The following is a 19,766-nucleotide window of genomic DNA, read 5'->3' on the forward strand; positions in this document are numbered from 1 at the left end:
TTGCCTGTACTGAAAAGAGAACTAGAGTGACAGAAGAGAGTATTGTGCTGAGAAGTGTGCTGGTATGCACGCTCACGATTCAGGTTACTCCGAGGGAGCGCTCCTCCCAAAATGCATGCATCACCTCACTTTTCCTTGCGGGGTGAATACAAACTTAAAAAAAATCGATTCAACTTTTTGCGAAAAAATCGCCCAAATGGAAACAACACACAGGTTCCTGTGGTCGCATTTCCGTTAAATTTATTTTCTTTAAACTCAGAAGTTTAGCCAAGAATTCTTATTAATGTAATTACACAGGTTTTAGAAACTTTGTATGTTCACTGCACTCTCTTATACATCTACACTTTTATTTAAAACATTACTCTAGGAAGATTCATTTTAGATGCGTTTTCTTTAAAGAGAAAGAAAGAGAGAGAAGGTTTGTTTCTGTAAACAGTACTTTTATGCCTATCACGTTTATTTGAAACTTTTATTTTTAGTAATGTCACTTAGAGAGGTTCTACAAAGACAGACGAAGTTAGGCTCTTCACAATATTGTTTTAGGGATTTAGATTTACGTTTTTCTAGCCTAATCCTCAACGACTTAAAGAGATTTATTTTGGCTTACTTATGTAACACTCATTAATCATAAATTGTGGGCATATTATAAAAAATGAACCATGTACACCTATAATGTATATGTTGGTAGATAATGAGCGAGTTTGCCAGAGGGTTCCCTAAACCAAAGCAGTTGCAACTACCTCTACTAATTTTACTTGCATATTGCGACTGGTAAAAATGCAAGTATAAGTGTTATTCGTATTGCTAAGCTGGGATGATACAGCTACTGGATACTACTGGAATGACTAGTCCAGTTTCCCGAAGGAATATTTTAACTGCTTTCTGGGATATCATCCCTCAGAAATATCTTTGTATTTGCAATGAACCTATATAATAGTGAAACCAAATTATAATTTAGTAAAAATTCTAACTATTGAAGCGTGATTACACTATTAGTAATTGCCTTCTACCTCTACTAGTGTAAGACCACTACAAACTTAGGTTTTCGTATCGCAGATAAACAGGTCATCTTGCCTGCTGCCTCGTACGTGTTAACTTGCTTGTAACTTTCGTCTTGCTCAAGGGCCTCCACATCACTCCTCCCACAGTTAGGTTACGATCCGCTGTCGTGAGCAAGTGCGCTGGTCAGATACGCTACCCTCTGGGCTACTGTACTTATGCGCAGTGGTTAGATAGGTCAATGGCTGTCAGAATACTTTATTAATGAGGCGTGATGCACCGCTAGTAATCAGCAACTTTGCCACAGCAAAATCTTTAACTAGTGTTAGTAAGTTAAGCACATATTTAATCTTTTGTTTCTATATATGTGTGCACTAATATATAAATATTTTACACCCTGCTAATCTATATCCTGTATAGACTTAAAAAAATTATTCAACTGTCCTGTAATAAACATTTTTTAAAATAAAACGTTTTTTTCTGTTTTAAAACATTTAATCCGCGGCTTCGCCTGGTATCGGATCAGCTGGCAACGCAAGCAAAGAGCCTTCATACACCAGGGCCTAGAAGGCTGAACGTATTGTTTGTGCAAGTAGACTTGACCTTTAGAGGCATCATAAGACAGCCACTTTACCGTCCAAGTAAAAACTATAACAATCGAACGTCGGAGCAAAGAAGTGAGCGTCGTGCTAGAAATGACCAATCCAGCTTTCGACGTGACAGCATCCAGGCCGACAATGCAAGGGATGTCACAGCGCAGAACATACCAGAGGCTGAGCGCAGGAACTGAGGCATGACTGAGGGAGTGTGATGTGGAGGCTACAAGACGGAGAATAAAGGCAAATCAGCATGTAGATATAAAAGGCGAGACAATCCTGATCTAAGAAAAAAATTTCCAGATTGAGAATGTGGTTTGCACTTTTACTCAATGGGTTGTCTCGCATGCTGTCTCTACATACTGACTTGCCTGTAGTCTCCACACAAAATTTGAGAATTAAATCGATTAAGAATGAACTAAGAGAAAATCGTGTGAGAGTTAAACAACATATTTTTACGTTTTCGTAAAAATTGTCTTACTCACCCAGATAATTGTCTGAACTCACGAACCAATAGAATTTTTCAAACCAGTATACTTTACGAGCTTTGGTTATAGTTGCCGTTGTTTCGATATCCTTAAGAATAACTCTAGCTTTTTTCTCGGCGGATTTGATGGCTTTTGATTGGGATTCGACAGTCTTAAGCTCTTTAATTGCAGCAGACTTCTTGTTTGAATAATATCTATGAATTAATACCAATATATTGTTAAATAAGGCAGAACACAAAAGTACACAAAGAGGCCCAAAATTAAGTTGGAAGGTGCACTGTGTGGAAGACAAACTAGTAAATTACAAAATATTTGGAGTTCACATATCATCCAACTGTAAAGTAAATCGAAACTTGTTACATGACAATCATAGTAAAGCAGTTTACCTTGTAGCGTTGGCACATGCTGACAAAGCGAGGTCGACATCAACGAGGATGGGCGTTTTTATAGCCTTGTCTCCTTCTTCATACGGATCGCTACAAATGTACACAATGTTATACACAACCCACATCAGTAGTATTGGTCAATTAATTACCCTTTTAACGTCCCGTAAACATAAGCCCAGTTTGATAGTGGGATACTGACCGAGTTTAAAGTATTAAAAATACCAAGTTTACAAGGGAATTATTATTTTAAAAAATAATAAAAACGATATACGATGAAAAATCCAAGCAATAAAGTTGCACTGTCGACTAATGGATTCAAAATACAGGAATGGTACTTGTACGAATTACCGAGATAAAGCTCAATTTTCTGATTTTATATCTTTTTTCAACAGCCCACATAACAGTAAAGCACCATTTGCAAACAAGCACACGAACAATAGAACACTAACACTATAAAAAAGAAACTATACTAAGTATTCATTTACTAACTTTTTATACACTCAAAGAAGTAAGCAAAAACTACACAAACAAAAACAATTGAAGGAACAAACAATGGACAAGGAAACACGAATGCACAAACAAGTACAGCACACACACCAAGAAATACAAATGTTCATTTTCATATATCTTCCCTTGTGTCCCCTTCGTAGTTACTAATTCAAGAAGAAAGAAATATCCTCCGTGTGGGACGTTGGAGAAGGTGATGGTATCAGGTAATGGTTACAGTGTCTTTCTTCTTGGGGATTACCTTTAGAGCCTTTAGGTTAGGAGGGCATACACTTTCCCTAAAAAATATAAATTTGGGATATTACCTCGGAATATCTGCGAAGGGTATTGTAGGAGAAACATATTAGCAACCAGAAGTGTTTATCACTGAAGACAGGATTTTTCCTCGAACTTCCCTAGCGACCCTGGATCCCTTAAATCGGGGGGCACAATCCTCAGAAAATCTGGGCAACGTTGGAGTTTATTGGCATCAGGGAATGGTTATTTTAATTGCTAGCACCCTATTCTTTCTGACAGTTTCTTGCAGAGCCTGGATAATTTCCAGAAGTTGGAGGGAAAATAACTCCAAGATTCCTCCAACTTTCTAATAATTTGGAAAAAATCTTCTTCAGAGTATCTAGGGAAGCCACTGGAGGGAAGGAAGTGAGAGGTTAACGCTAACTTCCGGCTTCCAGCTGTATCTATGTTTCCCAAAGAACTTGGTTTTCATTTCCTAGGCGGGCTGTGCTAGTAGTGTCCTTATGTGTTTGGAAGACCTAAGATAAACTTTTTTCGGTGAAAACTTAAATTCCAATTTTTGCATTCAGGTTCATACAGTAATTGCTTTGAGGCGAGTTACCAGAGGGAGAGTGTTATCTGATTAGTTTCCAGCTTGAAGCCGTGGATCGAGGAAAATACACTGTTTCCTTGACGAGCCAGTTCGAGGAACATGTGCACGATATCTGGCCAGGACATCTGCATCATGATCGCCCGCCGCACCGTACAGATAATCTCCTCGATGATTTCGCTGTTGGCCATGATTAGCTCTGCCTTTCTGCGATTCTCCTCCTGGGTGGTCACCAATTTTTCAATTCTCTGCATTTGATTTTCTTTCATTTTCTCCACTTTTTCCATCGCTTCCTTCTCCTAAAAAACAAAAAGTAGACAAATCTGTGCACAGTAAGTGCAGACTCCACCGCTCACTGATGACGGCCAGTGAGACATCATCTCTATCTACAATAATTATTATTATAATTAATACATTTTTATTAAACGATTAGTTAGCTTACGATGGATACAAATTCAGAATAAACATAATAGTGCATCAGAAAGAACTCACCGAATGATTGGGCAGTAGCTTGGAGTGAGGTGAGAGGGTAAAGGAAGGAGTGAGGAGCGTATCAATAGACAGCCAAATCCATGCAGTTTGTAACTCAATACGGTTACAAACTTTCGTAGCTTTAATATATGAATCTACCGAGTGCTATAGCACATTGTTATTGACATTTTGCTGGAATTCTGTTAAATATTCAAATAATTTCAAGGAGCTATATGAGGAGCTAGAGCCGGACCCTATTTTGGGTCTACCTTCGAATATTATGACTCCTAAATATAGCTTCGCCAAGCCTTTTAAAGTCTCTATTTGTGACCGAGAGGCTTGGAGGCATAGACCCCAAGTTGTGGGGGGACTCAATGTGGTACACAGATGGCTCCAGGGCAGAGGAGGGTGTGGGAGCGGGAGTGTGCGGGCCAATGCGAAACATAGCTTTTTGAAAGGAAAACTAGCTACAGCATTTCAGGCAATTAGATTCTGTGCTGCCGAAATTGTAAATCCGTCAAGGTCGTGTGGTTCTTTTTTTTATAGAACACAGTTACATCCAGACTGCCTAGAATTTTGCCATGCAGTGCTCATTTTTAAAAGTGATATACTCGTAAATTTTGCATTTTCAAAAGTTAAGACAGATGTGTAAAGTCACAGTTTCTGAATGTAGAACGTTGGAGTTGGTGTTATCGTTTTATACTAATAACCGCGAATCATCACAGACTTATGAAAGGCATAGCCCCGAAGGAAAAAAATAAAAAAGTGAGCTTAGTGAGTGGTTGGACTAAAAGAAATTTCTTTTATTTTGACTAGGTTACTTGACAGTTGTGCGAGCTCTGCCGTACTCAGCCAGCAATGCTGCACTCTATTTTGGGCAAAAAAAATACCCCCAATTAAGATCAAATAAGGTGTATTCCCCCAAGAAGAAAAGGTAAGGAGGCCGCAAAGGCAAGTAATATCTTTGGGATTCTATATTAAAAAGAGAAATAGAAACACACAGACCATGCGCTTTTTTTTTTTATTCGGGAGTCGTTAAAACTGTATATTCAGTGAAAACTCAATTGTGACGCTTCCTCCACAAAGAAGGGGTAGGAAGTCATAAAATCATACAATACCAAACTCTAACACTGGGCATGCCAACTTTTATCAGTACATACCGCTTGGTAAGCCTTATACTCGATTCTCTGAGATTCGGTCTTTGAATAGAACTCGTCCACTGCTAAATTAAATGAGTCAAACTCAACATACAAACAGCCCTCATATTGCGAGAATAAACATGGATGGAACTCCACATATCTAACTAAATTTTCCTGACTGAACCTTGGTTCCTCTAATTTTATTATATATCCCTGAAAACAAACAAAAATGAAAAAATTATTAAGTTGGTTTACATTACATTTAAAATTTTATTAATGCCACCCGGAAAAAACTAAGCAACTCTTTATACGCGGGAGCAGAAAAAAAATTAGATAGTAGAACAGTCACACAGTTGTCTCTCACACCAATTCGCATAGCTGTACGTGATAAATTTCCTTCAGAATTTTAGCAACATTCTCACTAATATTATATACAAGTAGTAAATTCTTACAATTCAATAAAAATGGCACTATAGATAGGTGTCCAAATACTTCCCTTCACAATTAACTTGAATTTCAATTTTTAAAAAGCAATTAAAACTTTTAAGACTTTTGACATGTGCAGTACGCGACTTAAAGTTTCAATAAATCCGTTGGAATACTTTTAGAAAAACTATGGATAATTAAAAAATAAAAAAAAAAAATGCTGTTCTGGAAATTCGGATTTCGAGTTACTTTTTTCAGTCACAAAGTTTTCTCTCATTTACTATGATTAATATATATTTTATATATATATATATATATATATATATATATATATATATATATATATATATATATATACCAGAATAGAAAAATTCTACTCACCTTAGAGGGTTGGCTCCTAACATCCTTAAATATTTCTTCGCCAATTTTTAATTTATCTGCTAAACTTTCTAATATTTCCAAAGGTACATCACCCTCATATTTAGCATTTCTGCTAATTCCGGCAAGTGACAGTATGTGATCGACCAAAGCGGAGCCGTAATCTAGGAGAGAAAATGTAATATTTTGGTTAACATACATTTGCACGAACATTCTCCTGCAAGTATTACCGGTCTAATTTGGCATAAATTTACTTTTAAAAAACTTAACTGGTGTAAACACTCACACGACTTCCTCTTACTATCATTTTCGATATTCTAATCAAATACATTTTTCCGTCAATAGTTATGCAGAGAGCACGAAGGGCTTTTTAAAAAAATTATGCACAGGAAAACGTACACGGAAGATTAGAGTAAAAAACTTTCACTCTAAAAGCCTGAAAACAAGGCTTTAATTCATAATTCTTAATTTGGTGAATCGAAGTTAAGCCTTGCATTAAAAAAAAGGAAATACAGTCGATTACTTAACTTTCCTCATTCTCGGTTTACTTTAAAGAATATACAGTTGAAATGTGATAAAATTAAGAATAATAAAGTAATGTTACCTACCTGTATGGTGCAGTAATATTTTATTAATTTTATCCCCAGTCTTGGCGTTTTTAAACACTTCTGTGAGTTGGTCCATTGTGAGTGGGCCAGTGATTTCACGCGCCCTAAAAATGGGATACGGCTCTCTCACGGAGAATCTGAAATCAAAGTTATAGAAATTTATTACAGCAAAACTAGGAAGAAACAAATGTATGTGCTTTTCTCCGTTAAAATTCAAAAATAGTTTGTTTACTCAACTACTAAGTTAACAGCTGGAACGTTAACCTGTACCTGTCTGAGAACGAAAAATTCTTCTCTATATTTAGTTTGCTATTTTAGCAAGTAAAAAAACATCATAATCCCCTTTTCATTTCTTCTATATTTGTAAATTTTACCAGTCAAAAATTGTCCATGGACAAGACGTGGTAATCAGAAGGTGCCAGCCAGGTCTGGGATGTAATCATGGAAAAGCGCAAAATTCAAATTTTCCATTGCTGAGTACAGTTGACTTACCGTGCACAGTGTTGCGATGCCTGTTGAAAAGATTCTTTTTCGATTTAACCACAGCAGGGTACGTTAAATGACCGTAGCAGTAGATAAGCAAAACACTTAATAATCGTGTTAATAATAATGGCATCAGAATCGCATGTAGAAACTTCGCAGTAGAAAAAGGTTTGATCATTACCTCAATACAATTTCCCCATAAACAAATTCACATAGAAACGTGGATATTCCCAGAAAGGCAAATTAGAAATCACATCGACCACGTCCTCATAGACTCCACGCACTCCTCAGACATAACAGACGTAAGAAGTTTTAGAGGAGCAAACGAGGATTCGAACCACTTTCTTGTAGGAGAACCTTACCGCCAAAGATTAGGTAGGAGAATTGAGGAACAAGGAGAAAAAACGGTGAAATTTAAGAGTGAACTATTGAAGGTGCAGGAATATGGATTTCGATACAAGGAAAAAGTAAGCAGAACACAGTCATCATGGAGCGGTAAGTGACTGAAAGAAAATCAAAGGCGTTGAAATATACCGTTAAGGAAGTAATTGGAGTGAGAGCAAAGAAACCAAGAAGCGAATGGTTCTATGAGAGCGTGAAAAGACTTTAAAAGAAAGGAAGAAAGCAAAAATGAAGATGAAGAAATACGAGGTAAAGGAGAGGAAATATAAGATTAAAAGGTCTTTCGTAAAACCATCTGTAGGCAGAAGAGGAGGGCTTTAGAAAGAGTGAAGTTGAAACCGGTACAGTTGGAGGCGAAACAAACCAGAAAATTTTACCGAAGAATAAGGGATTTTAAAAAGAGTTTTCAACTTGTTGTAGGGACGGAGAAGGAAATCTAGTTGGTGATACCTGGAAGAAAGTAGATACCTGGAAGAAAGTAGATACCTGGAAGGACTATTTTGAGAAACTTCTAAACACCAATCATTGTGCAGAGAGAGGGAGTAAGAAAAAACATTTTGGGATTGGAAGATGGGGAAAGAAAGGTTGAGCTCTAGATTTTGAAGAATTTCTGGAAGTGATTGAAACACTCAAGAATAATAAATGTTGACATGATTAAGTACGTTAAGATGACCTATTTAGAGAATTACGTATATAATTTGATATTGACTGTGTAGAAGAGATGTCACAAGAATGGACCCACGCTATTGTGTACCCGATATATAAGAAAGGTGATAAGCAGATCTGAGACAATTATAGAGGTATATGCATACTTCTAGGGGAGCATATAAGGTATATGAAATACTCATCAATAACCAACTAAAAAACTGGGAAAGAGTCTTGGGGAATACCAGCGTGGTTTTAGAGATTGACGGGCAACTGTGGACAGCACCTTCGCCATAAGACAAATGTTCGAAAAGACATATGAATTTGAAACAGATTTGCATCATATATTTGTCGATTTGAAACAGGCGTATGACAGTATTAATAGGGAAGAACTGATGAAAGCAATGGTAAACCCAGGTATACATAAAAAGATAGGTTGACAAGAATGATTCTTACTGGTTCTAGTTGAAAAGTCAAAGTGCAAGGAATGCTGTCGAACGAGTTCAAAATTATTGACGGCCTGAGGCACGGAGACCCTCTATCCCTCTTCCTATTTAATTTAGCCAGTCGTGCTATTGGCAAAAAGTCAAACGGGAGCATATTCACTAGAATTTCCCAACACAGCATACGCTGATGACGTCCAGTTATCAGTGAGATCATTGGCAGCTCTCTCAGGAGAATTACAAGAGTTTGATGCTGCCGCTAGGAACTTCTTCGTTTAAACATTGAAGAGACGGTGTATATGAAGACTTCATAATAGGAGAGAAGACACAATAAAATTAGGCGATCACGTGTTCAGAACGGTAAGCCACCTCAAATATTTAGGAGCACTAGTCACTGAGAACGGTGATTTAACTGAAGAAATTAAAGCAAAGGTGACCACAGGCAATAAATGTTTTTTCGCTCTCCAGACACCACTGAAGTTTAGAATCTTAAGCCACAGCAAAACAATCAAAAGACCAATTGTCACATATGGTTGTGAAACCTTGTACTTACAAAGAAAATGAGTAATTGCTCAATGTTTGGGGAAGAAAGATACTAAAAAGAAAATATAGGCCTGCCTATGAAAAAGAAGTATGGAGAACTAGGAAAACCGAAGTACTCCGACAACTATTTCAGAAACCAGATCTGGTTTCATTAATTAAGAAGAGAATGCCTGATTAGCGAATCCCAAAAAAACTCTAAGATGGTAAATCAGAAGGGAGGCTTAGCAGAGGGCGCCCAAAAAAGGTTAATTGATGGGATTGAGGGCGTTGCAAAGGAAATGGGAATCAGAAATTGGAGAAGGTAAGCTTGCGATAAGTCGGAATGGCAAAAAATAGTGGAGGCAGCCCTGGTCTTTGTAGGACCGTAGCGCCACAGGGTATGTACAATCGTCTGATTTCTAAATTTAACTCCTTATGTTTTGTTTGTTTATTTCCTTGAAAATTTTCCCGAGTGGATATTAGCATAAACTGAAATAAACCAGATTGTAAACAATACTAGGTATACATTATGTTTGAGAGAAAAAAACTCACTACTATAAATCTAGTTGCAGCCTGGAGTTACAGCAAATATTCACTTATAATATAATAATAATATAATATTTTATAATACGTCCGACGAAAGAAAGGAACACCCTTTCTATTTGAGATATGTGAATTATCAACCTGATTTGAGTGGGAGTTCTTGGAATAATTGAGCAGCGAGCAAATCTCTTGCCTGGCCTTCTTCAGACGCTCTTGCGTCCTCTGCCGACTGAAGAAGTTATTATGAAACAATTCTGTGGGCTTTTCTGGCACGCGATTGAATTTATTATATATGATCCTTTGATAAAGAGGAAGGAAAGACGTTATGAAGTCTATGGTGATGCTAGGATGTAGACAAAATTATAGAAAAGTCACTTTGAACAGATGTATTATAGACTACTCCATCAATGCAAGCGCACACAACATTCGGTCTACGCCGTCAACTTTTCCAGACGTTCCACCTGTCAGCCTACAGTACCACGTGAGAAAATATGTCACCTTATAAAACGAAACTTTTAGCCAGAATTAAGGCTGCGTTTAACCAATTTCCTGCTAACAAGATTTGAAAAGCCTGCTACTTAGAGAACATTTTATGATCAATTAACACTTACTTGTATCTGTCACCTTCAGTGTGTGGTCGTAATACGTTTAACGTGATCAACAAATTATTTGTGAGCACGATGTTCCCACGATTGAATAATTCTAATATCACATGATGAGCGGCCTCGCCAGAGCCGAACTGGAAGTCTATGATTCTATCGTTTCCTAGCTGTTTTACAGATTCTATCCGCTTATTCTTCAAGTGCTTCCTTAACTGAAAGAAAACAAACTTCACTATAATTAAAACATCACTACAGAGTACAGCGTGATGTCACAGCCTCCTAAGATTTTATTTAAACGTAAAATAAGAAATTTATTTGAACTTCCCGGTAGGACAGTCGTAAAAAGGGGTGATCGTCAAAACTGCACGAATATGCACAACGTTGAAAAACATCCAACTTGAACTATTTTTTCCTCTTTTCCTATAAAAATTCAATTCTCAAATTTTGTTTAAAATAAAAGACATATCTTCCTTCATTCAAAGTTTTCATTCATTTTTTTCAAAAGAGTTAATTCAGTACTTTTCGATAAAATCTATTCCAAAAATGGACCAACATAAGGGTCTGTGACATCTAATTAATTCCAAACAATATTAATGAAAATTTAATGCAGTAAAATTATTTCAATGATTTCAATGGTTAAAAAATTTGAATAAAACATATAAGTTTTTACGAACGAGTCTAAATTGCTGAAATTACGAGCTCAAGTATGAATTATATGCTGGATACCTGCTAATTTGGGCACCTTTTGTCGTTTAATCAACCTACATACTAAACCTTTCAAACTGTAAGTAAAGTATGTTGGCTATTCCCGTTATCCGCGACACCTGATTTTAGTTTTAACAAATCTTACTTTCCTGTTTTTTGAATAAAAATAAATTTGTAGAAAAGATTCCAGAATTATAACCTTTGTGAAGAAAAAGTAAGTTGAATTTAGATTGCAGAAGAACATTAAAAAAAAGAAACAGGGTTCTAAAATAAAATTTCATACAAATGATGAGAAATAATAATTAGAGCATCAGACAGCAATTAGTGTGGAGAAAAATACTGAAGAAGTTAAGGAACAAGACTGACTGTTGTATAAGGGGTGATCGTCAAAACTGCACGAATATGTACAACGTTGAAAAACATCCAACTTGAACCATTATTTCCTATAAAAGTCTAAACAAAATAAAACACTGAGGTAGTGGAGTAACGGTTTAAGTTAGATGCTACATTTCTGTCACAGAATTGGCACAGTTTTTGATGTTTACTTTCTGATAAAAATCTTTTTTTATTACCAAAGCAAGCTTTAACTCATTTTAACCAAGAATCTTTCTTTGTCTCAGAATTCACCACTCATCAATTTCTGAGAATAATTTTGGATTCATTCCAACCTTGGGTATTATTCTACTGTGTTCTTATGCCTCTCCAGAATGTGCTAAACGGTAAACTGCCTTTTAAATAGTTTCTGACAATGCTCTAATAGTCTTCCCTCCTCACTGATCCCTTTTTTTGAGTATCCTACCTTGTTAAAGTATCCAGTTATATTTTACAATGGTCCGCAGGGCAAATACTAGTTTAATGCTGCTATTAGCACGATTTTAAAAATAAAAATCAGAAAAAACAAAAAAATCGCAGCTAGCTTTTGCAGTAAATAACAGGCTTTCATTTTCAAGTTTCCTTTCAGTTAGAGATAATTCATAGTGAAAGCAACTTTAAATTCGATTTTACGAACAGAGGATTGTAATATTAACTGAATACTTTAAAAATGAGCGATACAAAACAAATCTATTAAATGAAAATTTAGGATTTTTTTGTCATCAACCTTCAAGTGTATTTACTTTCAAATAATGCGCGAAAAAATGTATTTATCTAACAGTTTCGGCGGACCTTGCTCTCATTAACGCAAGAAATTTATTTAAAACTCAAAAAGGTAGTTCAATTAAGTGTACTTAAGTTGATTTTTGACGAAAACTATATTTTCGGGTCCACCAACAATGTGCATCCAAATGAAATAAATTTGAAATTGATTATAAATTACCTTCATTGTGAAGCCGGACGGACAAATGTTCTTAGGCCATTCATATGATGTCATATGAAACCTTACACCAGATTCGATAAGCAGCACATCCTTTTTATCTTGTAGCTGCAGCTTAAACAAGTAAGTCTTATGGTTAACGTCATAGATCTGGTTTACTCGCATACCCACTAACCTAGAATGAAGAAAAAAAAAAACGGGAAGTAGACAAAAACAATGGTATTACATCACACAACTTGTTTCTTTAACTAACTACAGAAAATACACAAAAAATCTGGCGGTTTTTAACCGCATTGAGAACCTCTAAAAGGACTATTCAAAACGATCAATCTACTGCAATAACAGTGCACCGCGATTTTTTAAAAATATTATACATTATACCGATTTGGGAGCACATTAGAGGCAAGGTTAGGGTAGAATTTCCCCTTCTTAAGATATGGGGTACCCATTAGAAGATTTGCAAGTAGGCCTCTTATGGCCGTATTACCGTTATCATTTATAACGCACATCAAGACATGCTGACTGATATCACAGCTTTGAGAAGCACGGGCCATACGGGCGTTTAGTTCGCGACCGTCACTTGTGCTTCCTACATTTTTTTCTTAAAAGTGAGCTTTCCTTAGTAAATCAGGATATTGAAATCCTTGTAAATGCCGTACAGCAACAGACTCTGCTTTGTGGGTTCACGGACACTACGATTATAAAAATTAAGTAAAGGACATTTAGTCTCCTCGTAGGTTTAAAGTATTGTAAAGTTTTGTCCTTTTACTAAAAACTTCACAGCTATAACTAATGCCAGCCACTAGTTAATTTAATATGTGGGTTTGATTAAATAATAAAACTCGCTAAAGTTGTAAGTAATAACCTGATTTATTCACACATTAACATTAACTAACATTAACATTTACAAGTAACTAACGCTATTCATTACCGTTACCATTTACAACAGTCACAACAGTTTACTGTTACTTACTCACTACGAAACACCACAAAACTGTTCCACGACTGACCACTGGTCCGCACTGCACCGAATTGCGCTAGACTCAACCGCACTAACAAAGCACTACTCACTAACTGACTAACCGCCTAACTGGCTAACTCTGAAGCACTCCGCAACACTGACACTCTCAAAAACTGTCACTTCCAGAGTGTCTCTCCAAACTAACTTTCCAAGACTAACTCAATAACTCAAAACTAACTTCTCCAGCTGTGTCTGCCTCCTTTTAACTGCGACTGCCCCACTCCGTCTGTCTCACGCCCACCGGCCGGTCACTGGCTGAGGAAAACACATACTGCCACCACCCCAACTAGGGGCCGCCCTCTTCCAGCTCTCTGTCTCACTCCAACCTGCCGCTCATTGGCTGGAAAACACATGCTGCCACCACCCCAACTGCGGCCTCTCTCTAGCTGGCTTTTACACAGGGGTGGACCGTTACAGGCTACGGTCACTAAACTCCTGGAACAATCTAGCCCCTTTCTTCTCCGGCGCAGGTAGAGACCGGCCTTTTCTTTACACAGTGGTGGCCTATTACCGACTTTGGTCGCTCAACCCCTAGAACAATCTAGGCCTTTCTTTTCGGCCCAGGTCAACTTCGTTACAGTATTTAAAAATAACCGTGATGAAAAGTAAGAGTTCATCAGATAAAGCACTGCTTTCTATTCTTCTTTTTTTTCAAATACACAAATACGATCAAAGGCCGCTAAAAGGTTCACAGAAGACACAGCTTTATTTCGGTTCTACTAGGGTGACTACTAGCATCAGCATGGTTCTCCATTCATTTGATGCCTTCATGCACGTCCGTACTTCAGGACATACTGTGCTCTTGGGTTTCCAGCCTTATCTGCAAATGTACAGACTTGCGAAAAGTCACTGGCAAGATCTATTAGTAACATAGTGGTTCAGTGGTTAGTAATATAGTAATATATGGTACCCGTGCTTTATTGGAATACAAAACAAGCTTAAAATTAATAAATATTATCATAAGGGTAATCCTTAATATTTTAAAGGGATAGATCGTAGATCTAGCGGCACATTAAAGAAAAAGTTACAGTTCCCTTCATCTGAAAGATAGAAGTGTCTGTGACTTGGATCACTGTAGAGACAATGACGTAATTCCCGAAAAATAATACAAAATTATATACTATATGGAAGATCTGACCATGAAAGAACTGAGAGAAACAACATCCAAGATAATTATATTTTCAGCACGATAATGCATCAAATTCTTAACGATAATAATTTAGTTAAGAAAGTCAACTTTTAAATTAGCCTGAAAAAACACCAGATCTGAACATAACAAAAAACGGCTAGGTTCAACTTACCAGAACTTATGTCACGGTTCCCGACTCGTTAAAATGAGAGTTTTTCAGCCAGTGACGAAACTAGTACCTCAACAAAATTTACTTTATTTAATTAATTATTCATTTTCGAATCGTTTGATGACAGTTTTGACAAAGGAGACATCCATTGTTTTTAAATATAAAATCATACAAGATATTACAAGTGTACACAAATACACAAAAACTCGGAGAACCCGGGTTGGAATCCATCTGCTAGCCCTTATGTTTTCTCTTCTTAAGAGCTTCTTATATCTCACTGTCTGATGACACACAGTGTTGTCTGTAACGAAAGAAAAGTGTCCGGAGGCCCGCAGTGCACTGAAAAGGCTCTGGGCGCCAATGTCCAAAAGATCATTGACCATGCCAATGATGCGCCTTAAATTAAAAAAAAAGAAGCGTAACACTAGCTGTGATGCGAACTTCAGCCTAACAGTAAGTAATAAAATGTGATCAGGTCCAAAGTACTGGATAAAATTTCTGGTTTTAACGTTTTTGTAGCTTTTTTTTATCACTGACCAATTTCGGATTTTCATCTAACATTAGAGGTTGATTAATCACTTTGGTATAGAGATTTTGACTTAAACTACGTTCAGTTGAGTCAACAAGTGTATGTGAGATGGAAACATAGTTGGAGTCAAAATCTCTACACCAAACTGATTTTATTCAACTTCTAATCATAGATAAAATCTGAAACCGGTCAGGGATACAAAAATATGCGGCTATGGCCGATCAAATCATCGATAGTAAATAATAACTGTAATTTCCTCTAGTTAAAAGAATATTTTTTCCAGTTGTGTTCTAAGAAATCAATTAGCATAATAATAATTATTTATTTGCGCTGAAAAAGTGAATCTGGGCTAAGGATTTAATACAATAATAAATAACAAATTATTCAACTGTACTAATTTGTGATTACACTCTATTACAGCTATAATAACTAGATTAAGAATAAGATAAATACTAAGACAAATAATACAGGTGGGATTTCTGTTCATCACAATAATTTGGAACACTTATGAGGCTGTAGTTACATTCCCAAACTCACACATTAAACAACACTAAAACACTAAAAAAATAATTTGATTGTACAATCATTAATCTACATGTAAAATTAACTTCAATAGTTGAATATGTTTTCTAATTACATTCAACTGATATGAAAATGAACGATTTAATATATTAGCATCTAGATTATTAAATTTAATAATCTCTTTTAATAGATGCATCTTGTAATCCTTAATATTGAATAAACTCAGAGATTTCTTAAAACCACAATACTTCATTAAATCAACGGCCATATTATAGGAATATGCTAACAGTTCATGATTGTTTATGCTAATTTTGTTAGTTCTAATTAATTTATAAAGTTGTTGACAAGTTTTAGCATAATAATGTAAACTTTTTATTAATTTAAATTTTGTAATTGTTATCAGATTGTTTAAGTGTTCATATTGTAAGTTTAGAAATTTATAACAATAAAGTATTGAATTGTAATAATTGATCAGCTCAAATGGATTGATTAGTGCTTTTTTGTTAAAGAATTCCACATAGAGCAACAGTTTAGATAAAAATTCGCCCATAGTGTGGTTTATCACTTTTAACAGATTATAGTTTAATAGAATTAATTCGAAATTCTTTAAACTATTATGGAATGTTTTAACCTCATTCTCATATTTTACGTTATTTCTCAAAAGTTTTAATCTGTTTTGTTTATACAATTGTACAATATTGCAAGACTTATCAAACAACATACTACGATTTGTATCAAATTCATGCCATATGTCCTTGATTTTTCCTTCGTTTTCTTTTAAGAAATTTAATTTGATTACTAAAACATTTTTCAAAGATATTTTCCTCTCACTTGTGAGATAGTTTTTATAAAATGATGTACTTGGTGGATTGTTGAAATCGTTTAGTTGTTTGTGCGGTAGTTCACTTTGCGAGAATACACCGTAATCTTTTTTAATACATTTAACTGAACGAAACTCCATTTTGTAAGTTAGTTTTGAAGTTACTATGGCAATAGGTAAAGATAATTTGGTTTCAACTACCAAAGCATTTATTGATTCTTTAAAGCATTCTTGACAAGTTGTTAAGTTATGTGACAAGTCTTTTACTGTTATGTAACTTGATTTATTTTATTTTTAAAAAGTTATACAACAGTACTTTCTTTACTGCGACCAACTTAAGTTTGATGCAACTCTCCCGAAATGATGCCAGGTTTGACACCACTAACCCCCTAGCAATACTAGATAATGAGACACTCAACCTCAAGAAGTGGGACTGATCTTCTGAGGAAAGCAGCGACGTTTAGTAAGAGAAAATCTGCAACCCTGTTGGCACCAAGCCTTCTCCCCAACATTTTACGTAGATGTTCCGAAAAGAATCCCCCAAATTAAAAGAATCTAAGATATTATAAGGAGGGAAATCTCTCTCCAATGCCAACTAAGTACCTAGTCTCTCCAAGGAAGCCCGAAGAATCAAAACATAGAACCACTGGTCAGTAAAGAAGGAAATTAAAAATTAATTAAAATGCCTTCATCCAAAACTACTTAATTCTTAAAATCTGGCCGTAGGTTCAAATGAACTCTAGTCCAAGAAATACCGTATTGAATCAAATGTCTGAGAGCCATTTTCTTATTAATCAATTAGAGAAGAAAGCGACTTCTTAAAAAAACACCTGATAAAACTAGCTCGCCTATGAATAAAGATAAAAGGGGCACTGACAGAGAGGGGAGCGTTTCATCGGTTGCCACTCCAAAGGTGGGCGCAGTTCCGTTGGGTAACAAGAAAAACGCTCCAAGACCACCGCCAAATGGCATTAAAAAAATATATATTATTTCTCTTTTTTTCTTAGGTCTTGTCAGTCTCGATGGAAATGACAAATTTTACCATCGTTCATGCTTCACATACAACAAAGAGACTTACAGTAGTTAAATTTCTACACGCAAACGTACAAGATTTTCAATGCAACCAATTCCAAGAGGGTAAGTAGTCATCAGAGGAGTCCAACATACTACAACAAAACATGAAATTAAAACTGAGCTCTCCAATCAAGATTTCAAAGTAATTAAGGTGCATCAGATGTAGGACCATATAACTAGAGTCCCCCTTCCTCTGTTCTTTATCAACCTGACAAATGGAAAGGTCATCCAAGACAAATCCATGTGGAGGAATCACAAAAGAGAACAAGTATAGTCCAATGCTCAAGGAGGCATTATAAGTTTTCCTTGGTTTTAACTTTATCTTTTATATATTCCTTCCAATATGATCCCACTGTTCTATAGGATTTAAATCCAATGATTGAGGCGTTGTATGGGTGCAATTTGCAGCAGCTACTCCTGTTTCTTCCTTGCCCATGTGCTCAGGATGGTTATCCTGCTGAAAACGCAAAGTCTTTCCCACGTAATTTTTATAACACCGGTCTTCAAACTTCTTTTCAGAACATCAATTACATACTCCAGCTTGCGCCATATACCCCCACGAAAGAATCCTCCATCCTCATACTTACAGTCAGCGTTATATATTTCTTTGTTAAAAGTATTCCCTTGTTTCTTCCGTCTGAATAAAATATTACTCCCGATACATTAAAATTGCTCTCATCTGAGAATATTACGGTCCCACAGAAGCTGTGGGTTTACCTAAATTCTTTTGCAAAATTCAGGCATTTCATTCTATTCTCCTTAAAAGTTCTTTTTTCGAAAAACACCACCGTAAAACCCTTGTCTTTTTAAAGTATTGGGAACTTTTTGAGTGGTAGCGCTGGTTACGTTTATTGAGTGCTTTATTTAGAACTGCAAGTTTATGGATATGATTTAATTTTCGAGGGCGGCCTGAACGATGCTTATTAGCTATAGTAACGGATATTTTTTAAAATTTTTCCACTTTCACTTATTTGCTTTCCCCTATGGCAAATTACCAATTGGGTCACTTATGGGTTGGGGAACTTCTATAATAAACTTTACTATTAACCTGGCTGAGTTCATTATTTCTTTTAAGATATTATTTATTAATCAAAAACAGAAAAACATATAATTGGTAACACTACTAGGACTCTGCCAATATTTAAGTACATATGTATGTATACAAGGTGTTCAGAAATTTTTTTGCTTGTTCTTATGGTTTTTTCATATAACTGTGATATTATTAATCTCCTAAATTATTTATTAATTTTTGCATCGACTGCCACAGTGATTCACGCCCAATTGTGAACTCTATTACTATTAAATAGATAGATTTGTGGGTATTCAACAAAATACATATGCTTTGGGAGCCGATTAGCTCAGCATTTAATTAATAGTCACTAAATGATATATCTAAACTTTGAGCGTTAGGAGAATTTTTTTTCCAGAGTGTATGTGTTTTAAGGCCTCTAGAACTTTTTAAATTAAAAGACTTTTTTATACGTCCAACTTTCATTTTTGAAATATCTTTAAAATTTGAACAAAATATAAATAATTAATAATTGACTCACTTTTGAAGTTCGTGCACACAACAGGCAATATCCAACGAGTTAAACTGCGTCTTCATAATCAATAATTGATAAAAAAAATATTTTAAAAAAATAAACCGTTTCTTCTAATTCACAATTTCAAATACTACATACAATTTATAAACTCTGTACATACTGTGTTAGTCGTTTATAAGTGTTTGTGGTTATACATTGGGAAATATCGATTATAGATAAAAGTATTAATCGATTAAAAATTTAAAATATAGTTTTAAAATTGCTTCCAAAAAAAAACTAAAATAGTTTTTTTTATTTTGATTAAACAAATAATAGTTATTCTTACAAATTACCAATTTAAAAAATCGAAAACCATTACTCCTAAAAAAACTCAAACCTTATATTCCTTTTAGATAGAATTACTGCCTCTTTTCAGTGTTTAATGGATGAACTTTTTTTTTTTTTGACCGGGTACTTTACAACCTATACGGTCATATC

At 35.5% G+C, this 19,766-nt stretch overlaps 1 protein-coding gene across 1 annotated transcript in view; it reads right to left on the minus strand.

The window, feature by feature from the left end:
- Positions 1-19,467, minus strand: part of Clbn (Nuclear export mediator factor NEMF homolog Clbn) — a 34,937-nt gene extending 15,470 nt beyond the window's left edge. The window contains exons 1-9 of the mRNA XM_074143613.1: positions 19,296-19,467; positions 12,485-12,656; positions 10,474-10,676; positions 6,825-6,961; positions 6,220-6,380; positions 5,434-5,625; positions 3,815-4,101; positions 2,470-2,559; positions 2,081-2,277 (exon numbers count right to left, since the gene is read on the minus strand). Coding sequence (XP_073999714.1) covers positions 2,081-2,277; positions 2,470-2,559; positions 3,815-4,101; positions 5,434-5,625; positions 6,220-6,380; positions 6,825-6,961; positions 10,474-10,676; positions 12,485-12,656; positions 19,296-19,351 — 1,495 coding nt within the window. The 5' untranslated portion in view covers positions 19,352-19,467. The remainder of the gene's footprint in view (positions 1-2,080; positions 2,278-2,469; positions 2,560-3,814; positions 4,102-5,433; positions 5,626-6,219; positions 6,381-6,824; positions 6,962-10,473; positions 10,677-12,484; positions 12,657-19,295) is intronic.
- Between the last annotated feature and the right edge of the window lie 299 nt (positions 19,468-19,766).

This window comes from Rhodnius prolixus, unplaced genomic scaffold (assembly GCF_049639745.1).
Source record: "Rhodnius prolixus isolate KJV_2025 unplaced genomic scaffold, Rpr scaffold_12, whole genome shotgun sequence".
Taxonomy (NCBI): Eukaryota; Metazoa; Arthropoda; class Insecta; order Hemiptera; family Reduviidae; genus Rhodnius; species Rhodnius prolixus.